Source organism: Rhipicephalus microplus, chromosome 4 (assembly GCF_043290135.1).
Source record: "Rhipicephalus microplus isolate Deutch F79 chromosome 4, USDA_Rmic, whole genome shotgun sequence".
Lineage (NCBI taxonomy): Eukaryota > Metazoa > Arthropoda > Arachnida > Ixodida > Ixodidae > Rhipicephalus > Rhipicephalus microplus.
In genome coordinates, this window is record NC_134703.1 from 25,212,127 (window position 1) to 25,227,691 (window position 15,565).

At 45.1% G+C, this 15,565-nt stretch overlaps 1 protein-coding gene across 1 annotated transcript; it reads left to right on the forward strand.

Annotated features, from left to right (window-relative positions):
- The first annotated feature begins 4,997 nt into the window (after positions 1 to 4,997).
- On the forward strand, positions 4,998 to 14,546 carry LOC119171566 (neprilysin-1). The gene is made up of 5 exons (XM_037422342.2): positions 4,998 to 5,886; positions 6,533 to 6,806; positions 9,853 to 10,057; positions 10,756 to 10,965; positions 13,590 to 14,546. Exons 1-5 carry the CDS (start codon positions 5,292 to 5,294, stop codon positions 14,544 to 14,546), a joined length of 2,241 nt encoding a protein of 746 aa, XP_037278239.2. The 5' UTR covers positions 4,998 to 5,291.
- Positions 14,547 to 15,565: the final 1,019 nt, after the last annotated feature.

A 15,565-nucleotide genomic window follows, 5' to 3' on the forward strand; every position in this document is an offset into this window, starting at 1 on the left:
GAGCACATTCAAATTTTTTAACGTCAGAATTTTCAACAATATGTCGCGGCAATTTATTCCACGCTTCTATAACATCAGGGAAAAAAGATTTGCGAAAGACGTCCGTGCGAGCACCGAAGGGGCGAACTGCCGCGTCATGATTGATCCGGCTGCTGAGCTTATGCGGGGGGTGTACGTAAATTGTTCTATCTATTTTTATTTGACCATGCAATATCTGAAAAAATACTTTTAGGCGCTGCTTTTGTCGTCTAATTTCTAGAGATTCCAAACCACTTAGTTTTAGCATCTCGGTAACCGAATCAGTCCTTTTATAATTCGAACATATAAATCGCGCGGAAAGTCTCTGAATTCGTTCCAGTTTACCTATTAAATCCTTTTGGTGGGGGCTCCAGGCAGCACAAGCATATTCTAAAACAGGGCGCACAAATGTTTTATATGCAAGCAGCTTGACGTCTTTCGTAGCATTCGGTAATTTAGCACGCAAGAAACGCAGTTTTCTGTAAGAGGCACAGCATACATTCTCGACATGTGCACGCCATTTCAAATCATTCGTAATATGCACTCCCAAATATTTAAATGCACACACCTGCGGTAAATAATTAGGTCCAATGCTGTACGTAAATGGTAAAACGTGTTTCTTGGTAGTTATATGCGTATATGTTGTCTTAGAATAATTTATTTTCATCTCCCATTTATCGCACCATGTTTGAAAATCATCAAGACAATCATTAATTACAATTTGGTCATTCGCACACGTCACTGGGGCATAAATTAAACAATCATCAGCAAACAATTTAATTTTTACAGGAGGGTTAACAATGTCAACAACATCATTTATATACACCAAGAACAGCAATGGGCCCAACAAGGAGCCTTGGGGCACACCGGAATAAACATCAAGTGATTCAGACTCAAACTCATCAATTCGTACCAACTGCTTGCGGTTCGTTAAGTATGCTTCAATCCACTTCAGGATATTTTCATTTACGCCTGTTCGTTTGAGCTTGAAGAGCAATTTATGGTGGGAGACCTTATCGAAGGCTTTCGCAAAGTCTATGCATATCACGTCGACTTGTTCTCTGTTATCTACGGCAGCGGCAAAATCGTGGAGAGTTTCAATCAGTTGGGATAACGTGGAAAGCCCTTGCCTAAACCCGTGCTGTTGCCTACATATCAGCCCATTTGTCTCCAAGAAAATAGCCATCTGTTTGGCAATGACGTGTTCAAAAACCTTACAGCAAACACACGTCAGAGACACTGGCCTGTAGTTGGTAAAAAGCATCCTGTCGCCACTTTTAAATACCGGTTTCACAATGGCGCTCAGCCAGTCTTTTGGAAGCGAATGTGTCAAGAGTGATTTTTCGAAGATAATGACTAAGTAAAACGACATCCACTCCGCATACCGCCTCAAAAACACAGTTGGTATTCCATCCGGTCCATTAGCCTTCTTTTCGTTCAAATTAAGTAGCTGCTGAAACACGCCCGCTTGATCAAATGAAACTGGATCCATGGCGCATGTGCAAGTATCGGCCATTTCCTTATCTTCATCCGTGAATGCCATCTTTGTAAATACAGATTGGAAAAAGCGATTGAAACCATTAGCTATATCTTGTTTCTGGGTTACAACATCAGAGCCAACCGCGATATGTTCAATCGCTTCTTTCCTATCGCTCAAGTATAGCCAAAATTTTCTAGGCGAAGTGCGCAAGAACCCAGAAAGCGTTTCATTGAAGAACTTTTTTTTGGACTTGGAGATTTGGATTTTCAACGCTGCTCGTAGTTGGGAAATCTGCTCAGAGTGGCCTTGTCTTTTGCGTAATCTCTTTATTTTGCGTTTAGTGTGAATAACATCTCTAGTGATCCAGGGATTAGTCTTCCTTGTTTTTTTCAATCGAATGGGAACAAACCTTTCTATACAGCTGTTAATTATTGATTTCAATTTCTGCCACAAACAATCAACTGGCTCGCTATCAGAGGCTTGCTTGAAATCATCAAAAGCAGTTTCCAAAAAGTCTAATATTGACGTGTCATCTGCCCGGCCGTAGTCACTAACAGGCACCCGAACGAAGGGTCGTTTTCCAGGTTTTGTACCACATAGAATCTCAACCGAAATCAGTTTGTGGTCAGATATGCCGTCTTCGACCGTAACACTGAAGTCCTCAATAGTGCCCGAAAGGAATACCAGGTCTAGCAGTGACTGAGAACCCGATGTTACTCTAGTGGCCTGTTGAACAATTTGGGTTAGATTATGGCTGATCATTATTTCAAATAACTTTTCGCTGCTAGTAGCATCCTTATTACCGGCCGATAAAGAAATCCAGTCTATATTTGGTAGGTTAAAGTCTCCGGCCAGGACTAATTTTGTTGTCTTGTTTACATTTGAGTTCAAAAACGTCTGAAGGTCTTCCAGGAACTCGGGCGAAGTGGCAGGTGGTCTGTATACGGCTCCGATAAGGTAATTGGTGTTCGCGTACGTAAATTTACACCATACAGATTCCGATAAATTGTAATTATTTGGAACTGCTGAGATACATTTTTTTATGACAATTGCAACGCCCCCACCACGGGAATTTCTGTCCCAGCGAAACACTCTGTACGCAGGAGGAACAACCACATCATTCGGAATATCGTTGTTTAGCCAAGTCTCTGTTACGATCACCACAGAGGGAGATCTCGACAGCAATAAATGTTCGAGTTCAGTTACCTTATTAACAAGACTACGAGCATTGAACAGGAGAAGCACTAGCTACGCATGTGACGGTGCAGCCACTGCCCCTCCCACCGGGGCGCCGCCAACGCTATCAGAGTTGCGCGTTGCTGCTGGCGATCCTTTATCATATCGCTCCTTATGATATGGTTGGCGTTCATCTCGGTTGTAGTCCCAAGTAAATAAGCTTTTGCCTACCTTCAATTTGTCATAAACTAGCGATACCTTCTTTCCGCTGCCCCTGTCCACAGCTGCGCTGTCCCACAACTTTTTCCGCACCGCGACCGTCTCCTTCGAATAATCATTGCTCACGCTAATAGAAGTTCCCTTTAGTTTGCTGCAGTTTCGGAGTATAGCATCTTTTTCTTTGAAATCGTAGAACCTCATTATGACTGGTCTAATATGCCCCGGCCGTTGCTTGCCCAATCTATGAATTCTTTCTATTGTTTTAACATGGACGTTCAGTTTTTTGCCAAATATATTGTCGACTACAGAAACTTTCAGGTCTGACTCCGATTCCGGGCTGCCTTCCTTTACGCCAAAAACCAAGAGGTTATTGCGTCTACTTCTGTTTTCAAGTTCACTTAGCCTTTCTGCTTGTGTTTTTACAGTATGTTCCAGAACTTCAATTTTTGCGTTCAGTTCTTGGACTGAAGCAGCTAAGCCAGCCAATCCATCGGTATTTGTCTGTATCTGGGCTAATTGATCATGAATGTCAGTCAACCGACGGTCAAATGCTGCCTGATTTTCCAAAATAGTCTGTTTGCGGCTGTCTATAAGTGTGTCACTTGGCAGGATATTTATTTTGACTTTCGAATGAATGAATGGGTGAAGATGTGGTAATGGGTAATACAAGTATTTAACGTGTTCTTTTTCGTACTCTCTGGCACCTTTTATGGTACATTGTACAATGGTGGATTCAATTCGACGTCGAAATCTCTCATCACCTTTGATGTGTTGCAATAGATATTGCAAGTCTGTTATTTTTCTTGTTTCTTTCTTGTTTTCCTCATAGCCTTGTTTTTAATAACGGGTTATTTGAATTATTGGTAACTCATCTACTGCCAATTCATTCCTCCAAGTTTTTATGATGCAGAGTGTTCTGCAATTATTCAATGGGCTTGCGAAAATAATGGCAGGCCTGCGTGGAACGCGCAGCACAATCACAGTGAAAGCTAGAAGAGAGGCCTTTCAGGGCCTTTTCTAAACACTTTGGAGTGCTACAAGCAAACTGCTGGGTACCCACTACGTTATAAATAATCATAAATTTTGTGCTGTAGGCTAGCATTCACTACGTTATCCTTCGTAATTATTAGGAGAATCGTGGTATCCGCTACACCTTTGTTGGGAGTTTTGTGCAATTTTTGATGCATGGGGCTGACGACGATGAAGAAGAAACATGCCTTAAGTGGGCATGCGCCACAGTTAATAGGCGATCAAGAAAAAAATTTTCTAATGGATTCGACGACCCATTATTAACTCGTTACGCAATTCGCCTCGTGTGACGCCTAGCTGTTCTTTTGATGTTCCAAAACGCTTTATTACTCATAATAGCGTTAACACATAGAAAAGAGCCCTGAGTACTAGAAATATGTTGCAGTAAGCAGGTAAGTTGGCCCAGTTGGTTGGTTGGGATCGTAATGACGTGATTCCTTTTCTGGCATCAGGCCTGCCTATGGCCAGTTTAGAAATGAGTTAGAAGCACTGGCAATTCTCAGGGGTAGAATACTGGGTTTGCACGCAGCGGACTTGGGTTCGACTCCCATTCTGTCATTGGTATTTTTTTATTTAGTGATTTTTTTTTTTTCGTTCGATACTAGTTATGGACACCGGCGGTGGCAGCGGAGTACTACGGCGCCACGCGTGACCCTTGTTCTGATCTCATAAGAGCTTTCTTCGCTCTAAAAAGCAGGCCTTTAGTAGCAGTATAGACACTATCAGTATAGACAGTAGCAGTACGCAATTAACTTGGTCTGCTCAATCGGACATTTCCATGTCACTTTCGCGATACAACACATGCAAAGAGTTCAGTGCTATCACGCGGTCCGCCCTTCTTTATTTAGAGGCCACACACGACCAATGTAAATATTATTAGCTAAGTTATGAGTGTGTGCAAACTTAAATACTGAGAAAAACTGTCGGCTCACTCTGTATCAACGCTTTTAATTTAATCAAAGCGTCAAGATTATAAAACGACCAACAAAGTTGTAATGCGTTGATGCATCATGGGCGCGATATCGGGGCTGTATTACTTGAGTTTTTTGAGACAACGCGAACCTTGTGGCTTAAATGTGAGCATCTTTGACAGATTTGTGAAGGTGTAGCATCTAACTTGACCTTGCGGTGTCAGACCACATGTTTTTTGCAGGATGCCTTTCAAGAACAGCCGAAAGTTGAAAGCCAGAATCTGCCGCAAGACCAGCAACTGTCTCAAGCGCAGATTCTTTCACAGGCTAAGCCGCATCCACAAGAACAGCCACACGAACAGCCACAAGAAAAACAGAAGGAACAGTCGCAGGAAAAGCCGCAAGAACAGCCACAAAAGGAGCCACAGGAACAGCCAAAAGAGCAGCTGCAGACCCAAATGGAGGCACCGCCGAAGCCTCAGCTGCATGACCAGCCATATCAGGGACAGTTTCAGCCAGATGTTCAGATGAAAAATGAGCCCCAAACACAGCGCCAAGATCAGCAGCAGGATCAGGAGAAGGCTCAGGTACAGGATCAGATGAAGGATCAGCAGAAGAATCAGCAGGGTGCTCAGCCACAGGCAAATCCACAGCCTCGGCCAAAAACAAAAGGGCAGATTCAGCAGCAGGCTTTAGAGGCCCCCACGCCGGTCGTTGAGGGCAAGACCTTCGGCACAGTCGTCCTCCAGATCTTGGGCCTAGCCGTAGCAATTGCGCTATTCACTGTCGTGCTAGCGTTCGTGTTCAAACGTCATAAGTTCGCTGCGGCTTCAGGACCCGACCATGCCATGTGCTCCAGCAGCGCCTGCGACCGACTAGCAGGGGGTCTCATTTCCAGTATTCAGCCGGAGTTGGACCCTTGCGACGACTTTTACGCTTACGTATGCGGACGGTACACTGGCATGCATTCTACTGGTGACGTCTTTAGCGACATAGAGGCGGAGCTGTGGAGGCTGGTCAAAGACAAGGTTGTCTCAGGCACTGACCCTGCTTGTACGTATATACAAGAAACGTCGAACGTGGCCTCCTTTTAGTGGGGTCCGAGTCGTTCACCACAAAATGTGCACTTTACTGTCATTAGCCGCTTAATCTGATTTATAACGTGCTATTTTCCGTTTCGTGCTATTATGATGCTAGAACGAAACTTCACCGGTGTAAAAAACAACCGCTGTACTAAATAATTATTATACTCGAACAGTTAGCCTAAACACATCTCAGATGACCTTAAACGGTCGCATAACGACAAATAACTGACCGAAATGGGCGAGTACATAATAGTAATTCGTTTTCCATATAAGCTGAGTTGCCCGTGAATAATTACACTCCAATCAGGCAGCAGGGTATTAGCACATAATGACGGTTGTATGTTTTGCAAACTCAAAACCATCAACACCACTTTTTAACAAGAAGGTGTTTATAAAAATGCCCCTTGTCAAAATCCTTGGACTACACCAGTTCACCCCTTGAAAAGCAGATTGACCTAACATGAAGCTACCTTAGTATATATAAGTATTATTGAAATGATTACAAATGATTTTATGCCGACAAGCCTTCATGAAACGCTTTTGAAGAATTCGGGTTAGCGCGATGTAATAACAAAAACAAGAGTTTCTAACATGTGTAACCTTTATGGGCGCAGTTGCAACGGTAACAACAACGCCCATGCCACCGCGTAACTCCCTTCTGAACAAGATACAGGCTCTGTTCGCGTCTTGCCTCCGGCCTCCCGTCAACGACTCCACTGCTCCCCTGAAGGTTTTCGTCGACAGTCAAGGGCTCGGATTTTCCGGAAAAGCCACTGCAGTCGATGCCGTGCTTATCATGTTGCGGCTATCGTACCTGTATGACGTGCAGTCGGTCCTCAGCGCACACTTGCTCGCCGTGATGTCCCAGCCTCGCACTGTGCTTCTTAGGTATGTACAGAAAAGCATAGTTCTACGTGGACTGGGCACGTTTCAGTCGTCAAACCTTGAGCGGGTCCATAAATCGATTGAAAAGAAGCTCGGGAGCCGAAGCGCGTGTTAAGAGATAACTCAAGGTCCTGATATGATAGAACTCGATTGATGTGTGAGGTTTAACGTCACGAAACCACCATATAATTATAAGAGACGCCGTGTTGGAGGACTCCGGAAATGTTGACCACCCGGGGTTCTTTAACGTGCACTCAAATCTCAACACACGGGCCTACAGCATTTTCGCCTCTATCGAAACTGCAGCCGCCGCTGCCGGGATTTATCCCGCGACCTGTGGGTCAGCAGCCGAGTACCTTAGCCACTAGACCACCCCAACGGGACAATTATAAAACTTCAAGGCGTAGCTAAGAGAAGGGACTTCATCACTATTGCTCACAGTTAAAAGAATGGACAGCTGAGTTTGAGATCTTAAGATGAGCTTGGGCCTATTGATACGTAACATATGTGAAATAATACGCACTTATAGGGCCTCGGCGTAAGCAAAAAGACGTGGGCTCTATTAACGAATGTTTATTTCAAAAAACAGGAAAAAAACTTATGTGGTACGTCTATCAGACAGACATGGCATAAGCTATCTAAAATCGACAGAAAGCAACACAAGTTCCTTTGCAGATAAACTAATAGAAGGCATGCTACACAAGGTGGGTCTGACCCTTCAATGACTTCAGCTGTCTTGTGTACTACATTTGCTTTATTCTTGACAATAACACCAACATAATAAAGTTCAGGCTAGCATTCACACGTGCCGCAAAGCACGTGCGGGTGAGAGAGAGAGAGTAAAGGTGATTCTTAAGAGAGAATGAAGAGAAAAGTGAGCCCCGTAACTGTCTGCTTCCGTGAGCGACACCTCAACAGTAGCTCACAAGGGATGGGGGTGAGGAGGGATAAAAGCGGTAGGAGTAAAGGAGTAGAAAAGAGGAAGAGACGTGAGGTGGTAAGCCAGAAGGAGCGACAACAAACTGAGGGGATAGGCGAGATAGGAAAGATGCAAACACGGTCACAGGAGTCCGAGCACGGGGCACCACTTGCGAGAGCTCTTGTCGGCGTCAGTAGATGGCGTAGAGCAAGTCCAGTCGGTCAGAGCTACACTGTCGTCGAAGGTCGTCGGCGTCAGGAGGTGACGTAGGGCCAGCCCAGTCGGCCAGAGCTACGCTGACGCCGGAGATCACGAGGGCGCAACCGGTCGGCACGGAATCCAGCAAGCGAGTCCGCGGGTGATCTCAAGACTGTGGTCGCATGTACGACCATAGTTTTTCAGAGAGCATCTCTTAGGCACCCGTTCCTGCGCTGAGCGGCGTCGTCGGCGTCATTACCGGCAGAGCGGACGAGGATGAAGGAGAGCGAACACAAAGCGCAGCGGAGGACGGGAGACGATGATAGCGAGGATAGCGCGAGGAGAGGGGAACAACAGTAACGAGACGACAGGTTCGGCGGCGGCCACCCATGGTGCCACAGCAACGCGTACCATCGTGCGTTCAGGCTGTTGTGGAACGCACCCACGCGTTGCCTTCCGCGGTCTCTTGATTATAGCGAGGCAGTCGTGGTATGCTCTGTCTGCGTTGCCAAATGAGCTCCCCGAAAATGTCCGCGCCAATCACTCTACTCACGGCATTCTCTTCTTATAATCATCTGCAGTCTCAGCCATAGGATTTAAAGGTGGGCTAGTTGGTAATTCATGATGGTTCAGTTAACTGGGAGCGCGGGGGTAAACACAGACACAAAGCGTGCTGTGTGCCTCCTCTTTGCTTCGTGTCTGTGTTTACCCCCGCGCTCCCAGTTTACTGAACCATCAGTCTCAGCCAGTTTATGAACGATGAGCGACGCAACTGGTGAAAAGTGCGTCGTCTGCCGCTGCTGCAATAAACGCCCTGCCCGAGCACAGGCTTAACGCTACCGTCGACAGAATCGAGAGGTGCGCGCCACACAAACACAAACGTTTGCCTCAACTTATCACAAAATCAAAACAACGAAGAATCTCTGGTCAAATTTCGCATCAGGCAGTGTCGTAATAATTGGTAATGTGTCATGCCTCTTGGGTTACCCCGTATACAGCCTTCTCACTTGCTAGTTTTAATTGTAAAAGGTGGAAAATTCGCACACTTAATTCTGTCAGCGTCGTGACGACACCAGGCCGTCTTATTGAAAATATGGCCCCAGAGACGAACCCATTATCGTATACGTGTATATCACACCATCTTCGCGTATCTCTGGCTTTCCGGAGCCCTCCACTACGGCGTCTTTCATAACCATATGGTGGTTTGGGGACGTTAAACCCCGCATACCAATCAATCAAATCAACAACTCACAAACACAACATATAGGTCCTCCGAGGAGCGCCCCACTAAGCCTGCAGCGTTGATTATTTCAATGTGATTTTTCGAAAATAGGGCCGAATCCATACAAATACTTCGCTGTCGAAGCCTAAAAACATGAATACAAGGCAAATAAAAGCACAAGTTTGTAGCTAATAGGCTTGATAGGTCGTTCATTTGATAGATCACTTGCAATCACTTGATACGGTCACTTTATAGATTTCAGGGGGACGGCAATCACTTTCGGTGGTGCGGCATGTGCACCAGCTTCAGCGCAATGTGTAGTTTCTAGCAGCATCAGAAAACAAATGCACTACTAAAGGTAGCATATACAGGGATACTAGATGCATCGACTTAGAAGAAAATGATCCATAAGACGTCTTTCGCCTTCGAATGGACTTGGACAAATGCACTTCGAACCCTGTCACTTTTGTTGCGAGTACAAGTTATAGCTATAAAAACCTTGCTAATTTTGCTTAGGGAGAGCACGTAGGGAGCGGACATAGATGAAAGTAGATGAGAGTAGAGATGGAAGTGCTCATCAGTGTTCACTGTAATCTCCTCAGGGCTTCGGTGAACAGGTGCTACGTGTGGTGGTATATAGAGTAGAGCACAGATTAGAGTAGAGATTAAAGTGCTCATCAGTGTTGATTTGTTTACTGTAACGTCCTCAGGGCTTCGGTGAACAGGCACTACGTGCGGTGGTTGGGAGACAAGCCAGACAACGTGTCCTTCAGCTACCACGTTTTGCTGGACGTCTACGGTGAGGTGGAAAACGCGGATAAAGTCGTTCAGCTCGTCAGCGCCACCGAGAACGTTGTGCGCCGCTCAGCGATGTCCGCAATGAGCGCTAACGCAACCCCTCTGGAGCCTATTCTGGTAAGAACACGAGCCTGCTTGAATACTTCACTAGGCTGCAAATGAAATATATATACAGACATGCTTGTCGTTTCTACCAGCATTATAACCGCGCGATTGAGCAAAGAATCGATTCAAATTTGATATGAAAACGCGCTGATAAGATGCTCTCACGTTTATTGTATTGTAAAATTCATTTTCATTGGCAAAATGTTAAATGAGAAGCACTATAGGACGTTTTTTATGAGTCTTATTAGGTGTTTTCTTGTGTCTTTTTTTTCTGCCCTCTATGCAAAATTTTTCCATTACTCTGAGTTCCACAAAAGCGGTATCCACAAAGTAGTGGTATACCTATTCCAGCACGTGCAATATGCCAATTTTGTATGTTTCTTATACTTCAGAAATCCGGCAGTGAGAACAATATCACCGCTGATGCTAGTTTATTGCTTGTTATTCAACTATAGTTGTGGATGAGTGCACTAGAGTATTTCCCTATATTTCTCTTTTCTGAGAGTACAGCAAAGAAACTTCTACTTCGACACATCACTGAATTAGGCGCGTTTTAAGTTCCGTAGATTTTGTTCGAACACTTCGCACTCACTAGTTAATTTCTCAGGTATAGGACGAATCCAAAACTCACACTCTAAGTAATGAAAAACGAATTGCTTTAGAGCCTTAAACAACATCCAGGGTTTCGTTGCGCTTTATAAACACGGCAGGAAGACGAGGATTTCCGCTACTACGGAAACGGCGCCACGAAGACGCTTCTGTCGACGCTGCGCTCTTCGCTGTCACCCGATACACTTCACCTCCTGGTGTCGTGGGACGTGGTGCGGACCATGGCGCCCGTCGTGTCTCCCGCCACCGTGCCCGGAGAAGGGGGCACACGTTTCAGCCGCTGCTGGGGACTTGTCCAGCGCAGCCTCGGGGTGAGACGCAACGCATCTTCAAACATACCATGCGAGCCTAACCTAATAAACAATTGTATTGGGCCAGTTGGTAAGGATCCATCTTGCTAGGAAGCGCAGCCACTATTACACAGAACACTTCCTACACAAGCGCTTCCTAGCAAGATGGTAAGCGATTGTGTTGTGTGTTCTGTGTAATAGTGGCTGCGCTTCCTAGCAAGATGGAGCCTAACCTAACCTAATCTAACGTAACCTAGCCAAGACCGCGCGTCTTAAACCTGTTCTACACCAGTTGCGCCAAACATACAATATTGTATCTGGGTTTTCACGTGCCAAAGCCACGACATGATTGAGACACATCGTAGTGAAGGGCTTCAGAAACTTCAACAATCTGGTGTTCTTTATTGTGCAGTGACGTGTCACAGTACACGGGTTTGTAGCATTTCGCATACAATGAAATGCGACCGATCCGGCCTGAATCGAACCCGTGACCTTCCGATCAGCAGCCGAGCAGAGTAATCACTATACCACCGAGTCAGACTCTAACCTAATCTAACCAGACATAGCCCGAGCTCAATTAAAACTAAAAAAACTCGAACACCACTGCATATTAGAGAAAAATACAATTCGTTTCCTTTGCACTGATCACTGTGTGTACATTCATAAAAAAAAACGTATCGTGATTGCTAACTAAGCGCTCATAGTTATACTACTGGGACACAGATTTTTCTATTTGCTTACTTTAACGAAAGCAGTAAGTTCAGACGCTATTACCAACTAGTGGCCCGTTGTGAGATGAAATTGTATATAATGCGAAGAAAAAGCACCCAGAAGAATTATTCCGCTACTCGGAACAAATTTTTAATGAACATGCAAGAAGCGTCGTAAATCGTATAATAGGCAAAACAAGCGCATCTAAACGGCTCTCCAAACTCTTGAGTTACATTTGAAGTACGACAGGTGGCCAAAATTATTTCTACAGTTACGGGAGTCAGCTTTCGCTGAAGCAGTGAATTCAAACTTCTCAAAAATACATTTATAACTTGTGTGTAAAGCAGGGCGTGTAGTGTATCACATCCATGACAAAATTGATTGATATGTGGGGCTTAACGTCCCATAACCACCATATGATTATGAGAGACGCCGTAGTGGAGGGCTCCGGAAATTTCGACCACCTGGGGTTCTTTAACGTGCACCCAAATCCATGACAAAATTAACCTCTTTAGTGTCTCTCTATGTGCAAGGCTTCATTAGTTTCAGTTTCAGCTTTTATTAGTTACAAAGCATTGATTACATAAGACTTGTATACAGATGAAAGTCCCGGACTATAGATACTGAACACGGGACCCTCAGTTAAAAACTACAGCAAAAGTAAACTGAAAACAATTGGCAGAAGATTAGCACGTGATAATGATAAACTCGTGCAAGGGAAAACAAGCAGCAACGTGCAACAGTTGAAAAAAAGTGGAATAATACAATAAAACTAAAGTCACAATGCGAAAATATTATAAAAAGCAATGGAAAGTCAATTAGGACACACCGAAGTAATACGAAATAAAAATAGAAAATTATCACAAAAATTGAACGAGGCAATGAAGATTTTACACGAGAAGTAGAAATAAGTACATAAAATAAATCGGGACAAGCGGAAAAAAAATTATACACCATAACTAAGGTGAGCGATCAGGAGTTAAAAGGAAAGATTTCATTGATGTATTGAAAAAGGAAAATGAGGGCAAAGATTTTAGTTCAGACAGCAAACTATTCCAAAGATGACTGGTAGAGAATTTAGATGTTTTTTACCGTGGTTAGTGTGAACGTGTGGTAGCAAGTAATTATGATTAATAGCAAACCTGGTGGGGTTAGTATTCTTGAGCCAGCTACATTCAATATATTCAAAGGAGATATCATTGGTAGGGTCCAAAGTTATACTTGCACTGCTTATACGCTACATTAGTTGGTATCGAAAGCTTGTACCAGCTTACTGCAAAAAAACGAGCATTGTACACCAGGGGATGCTGTGACATTGGTTAGTTTGATTGTTCAGAATTGATTCACGCTGTTGGAACTTTGTGTACTTGGTCACCGTCAGCTGCTGTCTACGCAGTTCAGCATATATACGGTGAAATATAAACAAATCCGTTTCGTTGGAGCACGCACACATGAAATGCACTAGAACATCTCACATTGAATGTGTGACATACAATGCACAGAATGAAAATAAGCACTGGAATGAACTTCCCAGCATACTTGTAGAGTGGTTATAATCTGTACTGTGCAGAAATACCAAAGCACTTTTTTTTTCAGCAGGGACACCGCAGTGTCTCCTCATGTAATGCAAATGAGTACTGTGGCATGCCGCAAGGCACCGGAAGAATTCAGAAGGGGAAAATAGACGACCATCCAATTTGTAGCCCGTTCCTTGTGGCTTCATGCTACAAAGAGGGTGGTTTTCTGTTGTCAAGTGTCTTCTCATATTAGAAGGGAAAATAAAGGAGGTCTTATATCTTAAGGAAGTCAAAGCTAACAAACAGCAGCACTTCGTTCTTGACCGGCATTAATAATTATATTGTTCAATTTTTTTTTCACTCAAGACGTATTTAATTCTTGTTTGTTACTCTGTTTCTTTCATTTTATACTTGTAGGTACCCGCCGTCATGACGTACCTGCTTCACAATTTAGTTCCCAACACGACGGAAGCGCTTCACAAGATGACGAATGAGCTGCGCGCCACGTACAATGCACTTTTCAGCAACGAGGCCTTTATTTGGAACTCCGTTCCAAGGACGACCCTCATAGAGTTCCAGGAGCTTCAAGCGACGCCTCTTTTCTTTCCATCGGGTGCTGAATCAAAAGAACAGCTGGACGCCTTCTATGAAGCCTTCCCATACACTCGCGAGAACGACAGTTTCCTGGAAAACTGGCTCACGGTGCGCCGTCTGGTCGACGAGACTCAGAGGAATGCCAGCGGGCTCGACATCAGCATCGTGTTGACGCCCAACGCGATGACCCTCGCCTCTGCCACGACGAACAAGATCGTCCTGCCGGCATCTGCCCTGTTGCTGCCGCTCTTCTCCACGGACGCTCTCGCTTCGACGAATTTCGCTGGCCTCGGACACGTCCTGGCTCATGGCATGCTTCGCAAGCTCCATAACGCGCTGATAGGATCCGGCGAGAGCAATGGAAGCGCAGTTCTGGAACCGTACAGCGAGTGTGTGCAACGGAGCTCGCCAATCTACGATCCCTCTCCTTCAGCTTCGGATGCCGGCGTGACTTCAGAAATCGACAGTGTGGCAGACCTCGTGGGCCTGCACGTCTCCTACGAGGCGTTCTCGGAGCGTTTGCAACGCCGTACTCTGCCGTACACTAACATGACCGAACAGCAGGTCTTTTTCGCCATGCACTGCTTCAAGTTTTGCAGGATAGCGCCGGCGATGCAGTACGCGACGCCGACCAGTGGACAGGACGCAGCTAGTAGGGCGTTCAAGGCGTCTCGCGAAAGGTGCAACGCACCTCTGAGGAACATGAAGGCCTTTGCGGACGCCTTTAAGTGCAGGCCGTCATCACCGATGAATCCGGACAGAAAGTGCACATTCTGGTGACCACGGCGCGTGGCTGTCAGATTCCCAAAGTGCTCCTCTGAGATGCGCGAGAAGAGGCTTTTCAGCCGCAGAAATAATACAAGATGTCTGGCAAGAAATAAACTTTAAGCGGTATATGGCACAAGATGGCCTTGGTTTACTGCTGTTGTTCTTCGTGCTGCCGGTCGCATAAAGTAGAGCTAAACGTTCTTTTCTGTGTACTTCGTCAAGCTATACACAAGCTATTTTTTAATTTACATTTCATCTAATACAACGTGCAACGTATCTATGCCTAATACCTCATAACATGTTATGAGATATATTTTTTCATATTTTTCACCGACAGTTCGCAAGATATGCCGAAACGTGCACACCAAACTTGTCGGCCAAACTGAGTAAGCCTGTAAGGCGTCAATACAGCGGCGCCAAAGTACGAGAGGAAAGGGTCTTCTTTTGTGTTTTTAAACTAGCTGCTTCGCAGGTAGAGAGCAGCAAAAGTAAAAAAAAGCAATAAGAACCACTGCATAAAAATAGCCTTGAGTGACATGCCCCGAAAAGCAACGCCATGCCTCTCAAATATTATAGGAACGTTAGAACGCTTAGCTGTATTTATTTTCGCCCAGCTGTAGATACCTTAGGTCACACGCGTCACCTTGGGCGTTATTGAAACTTTTGACACAAATTTTTGAGAAGTTCCCCACAATGCTGTGAAGACTCCAGTCCAGGTAAAAAGGGCTCTATTCAAATCACGGTGCTTCAAATTCAAGTAAGTAGCGTTCGCGTGCTGCAAGCACTTTCACTGAAAAAAAAAAAGTTTTGAACTTAATGGGTGCGCAAGCGTGCAGCTTCTTGGCAACAACGCGCGTTGCGCACAAGCACCGCACAATTCGGGCTTCGGGGGCCACTTAACATGCCCTTCGCAGGGTCCAAGTCCCGGCGCAAAGCGTGCGCGTCCCCCATTAGGCAGCGTCTTAGGTTGCGTACCCTCTTATTTTGTGCAATCATATTTCTGCAACTGTGCGAGGAAAGGGTCGTTTCCG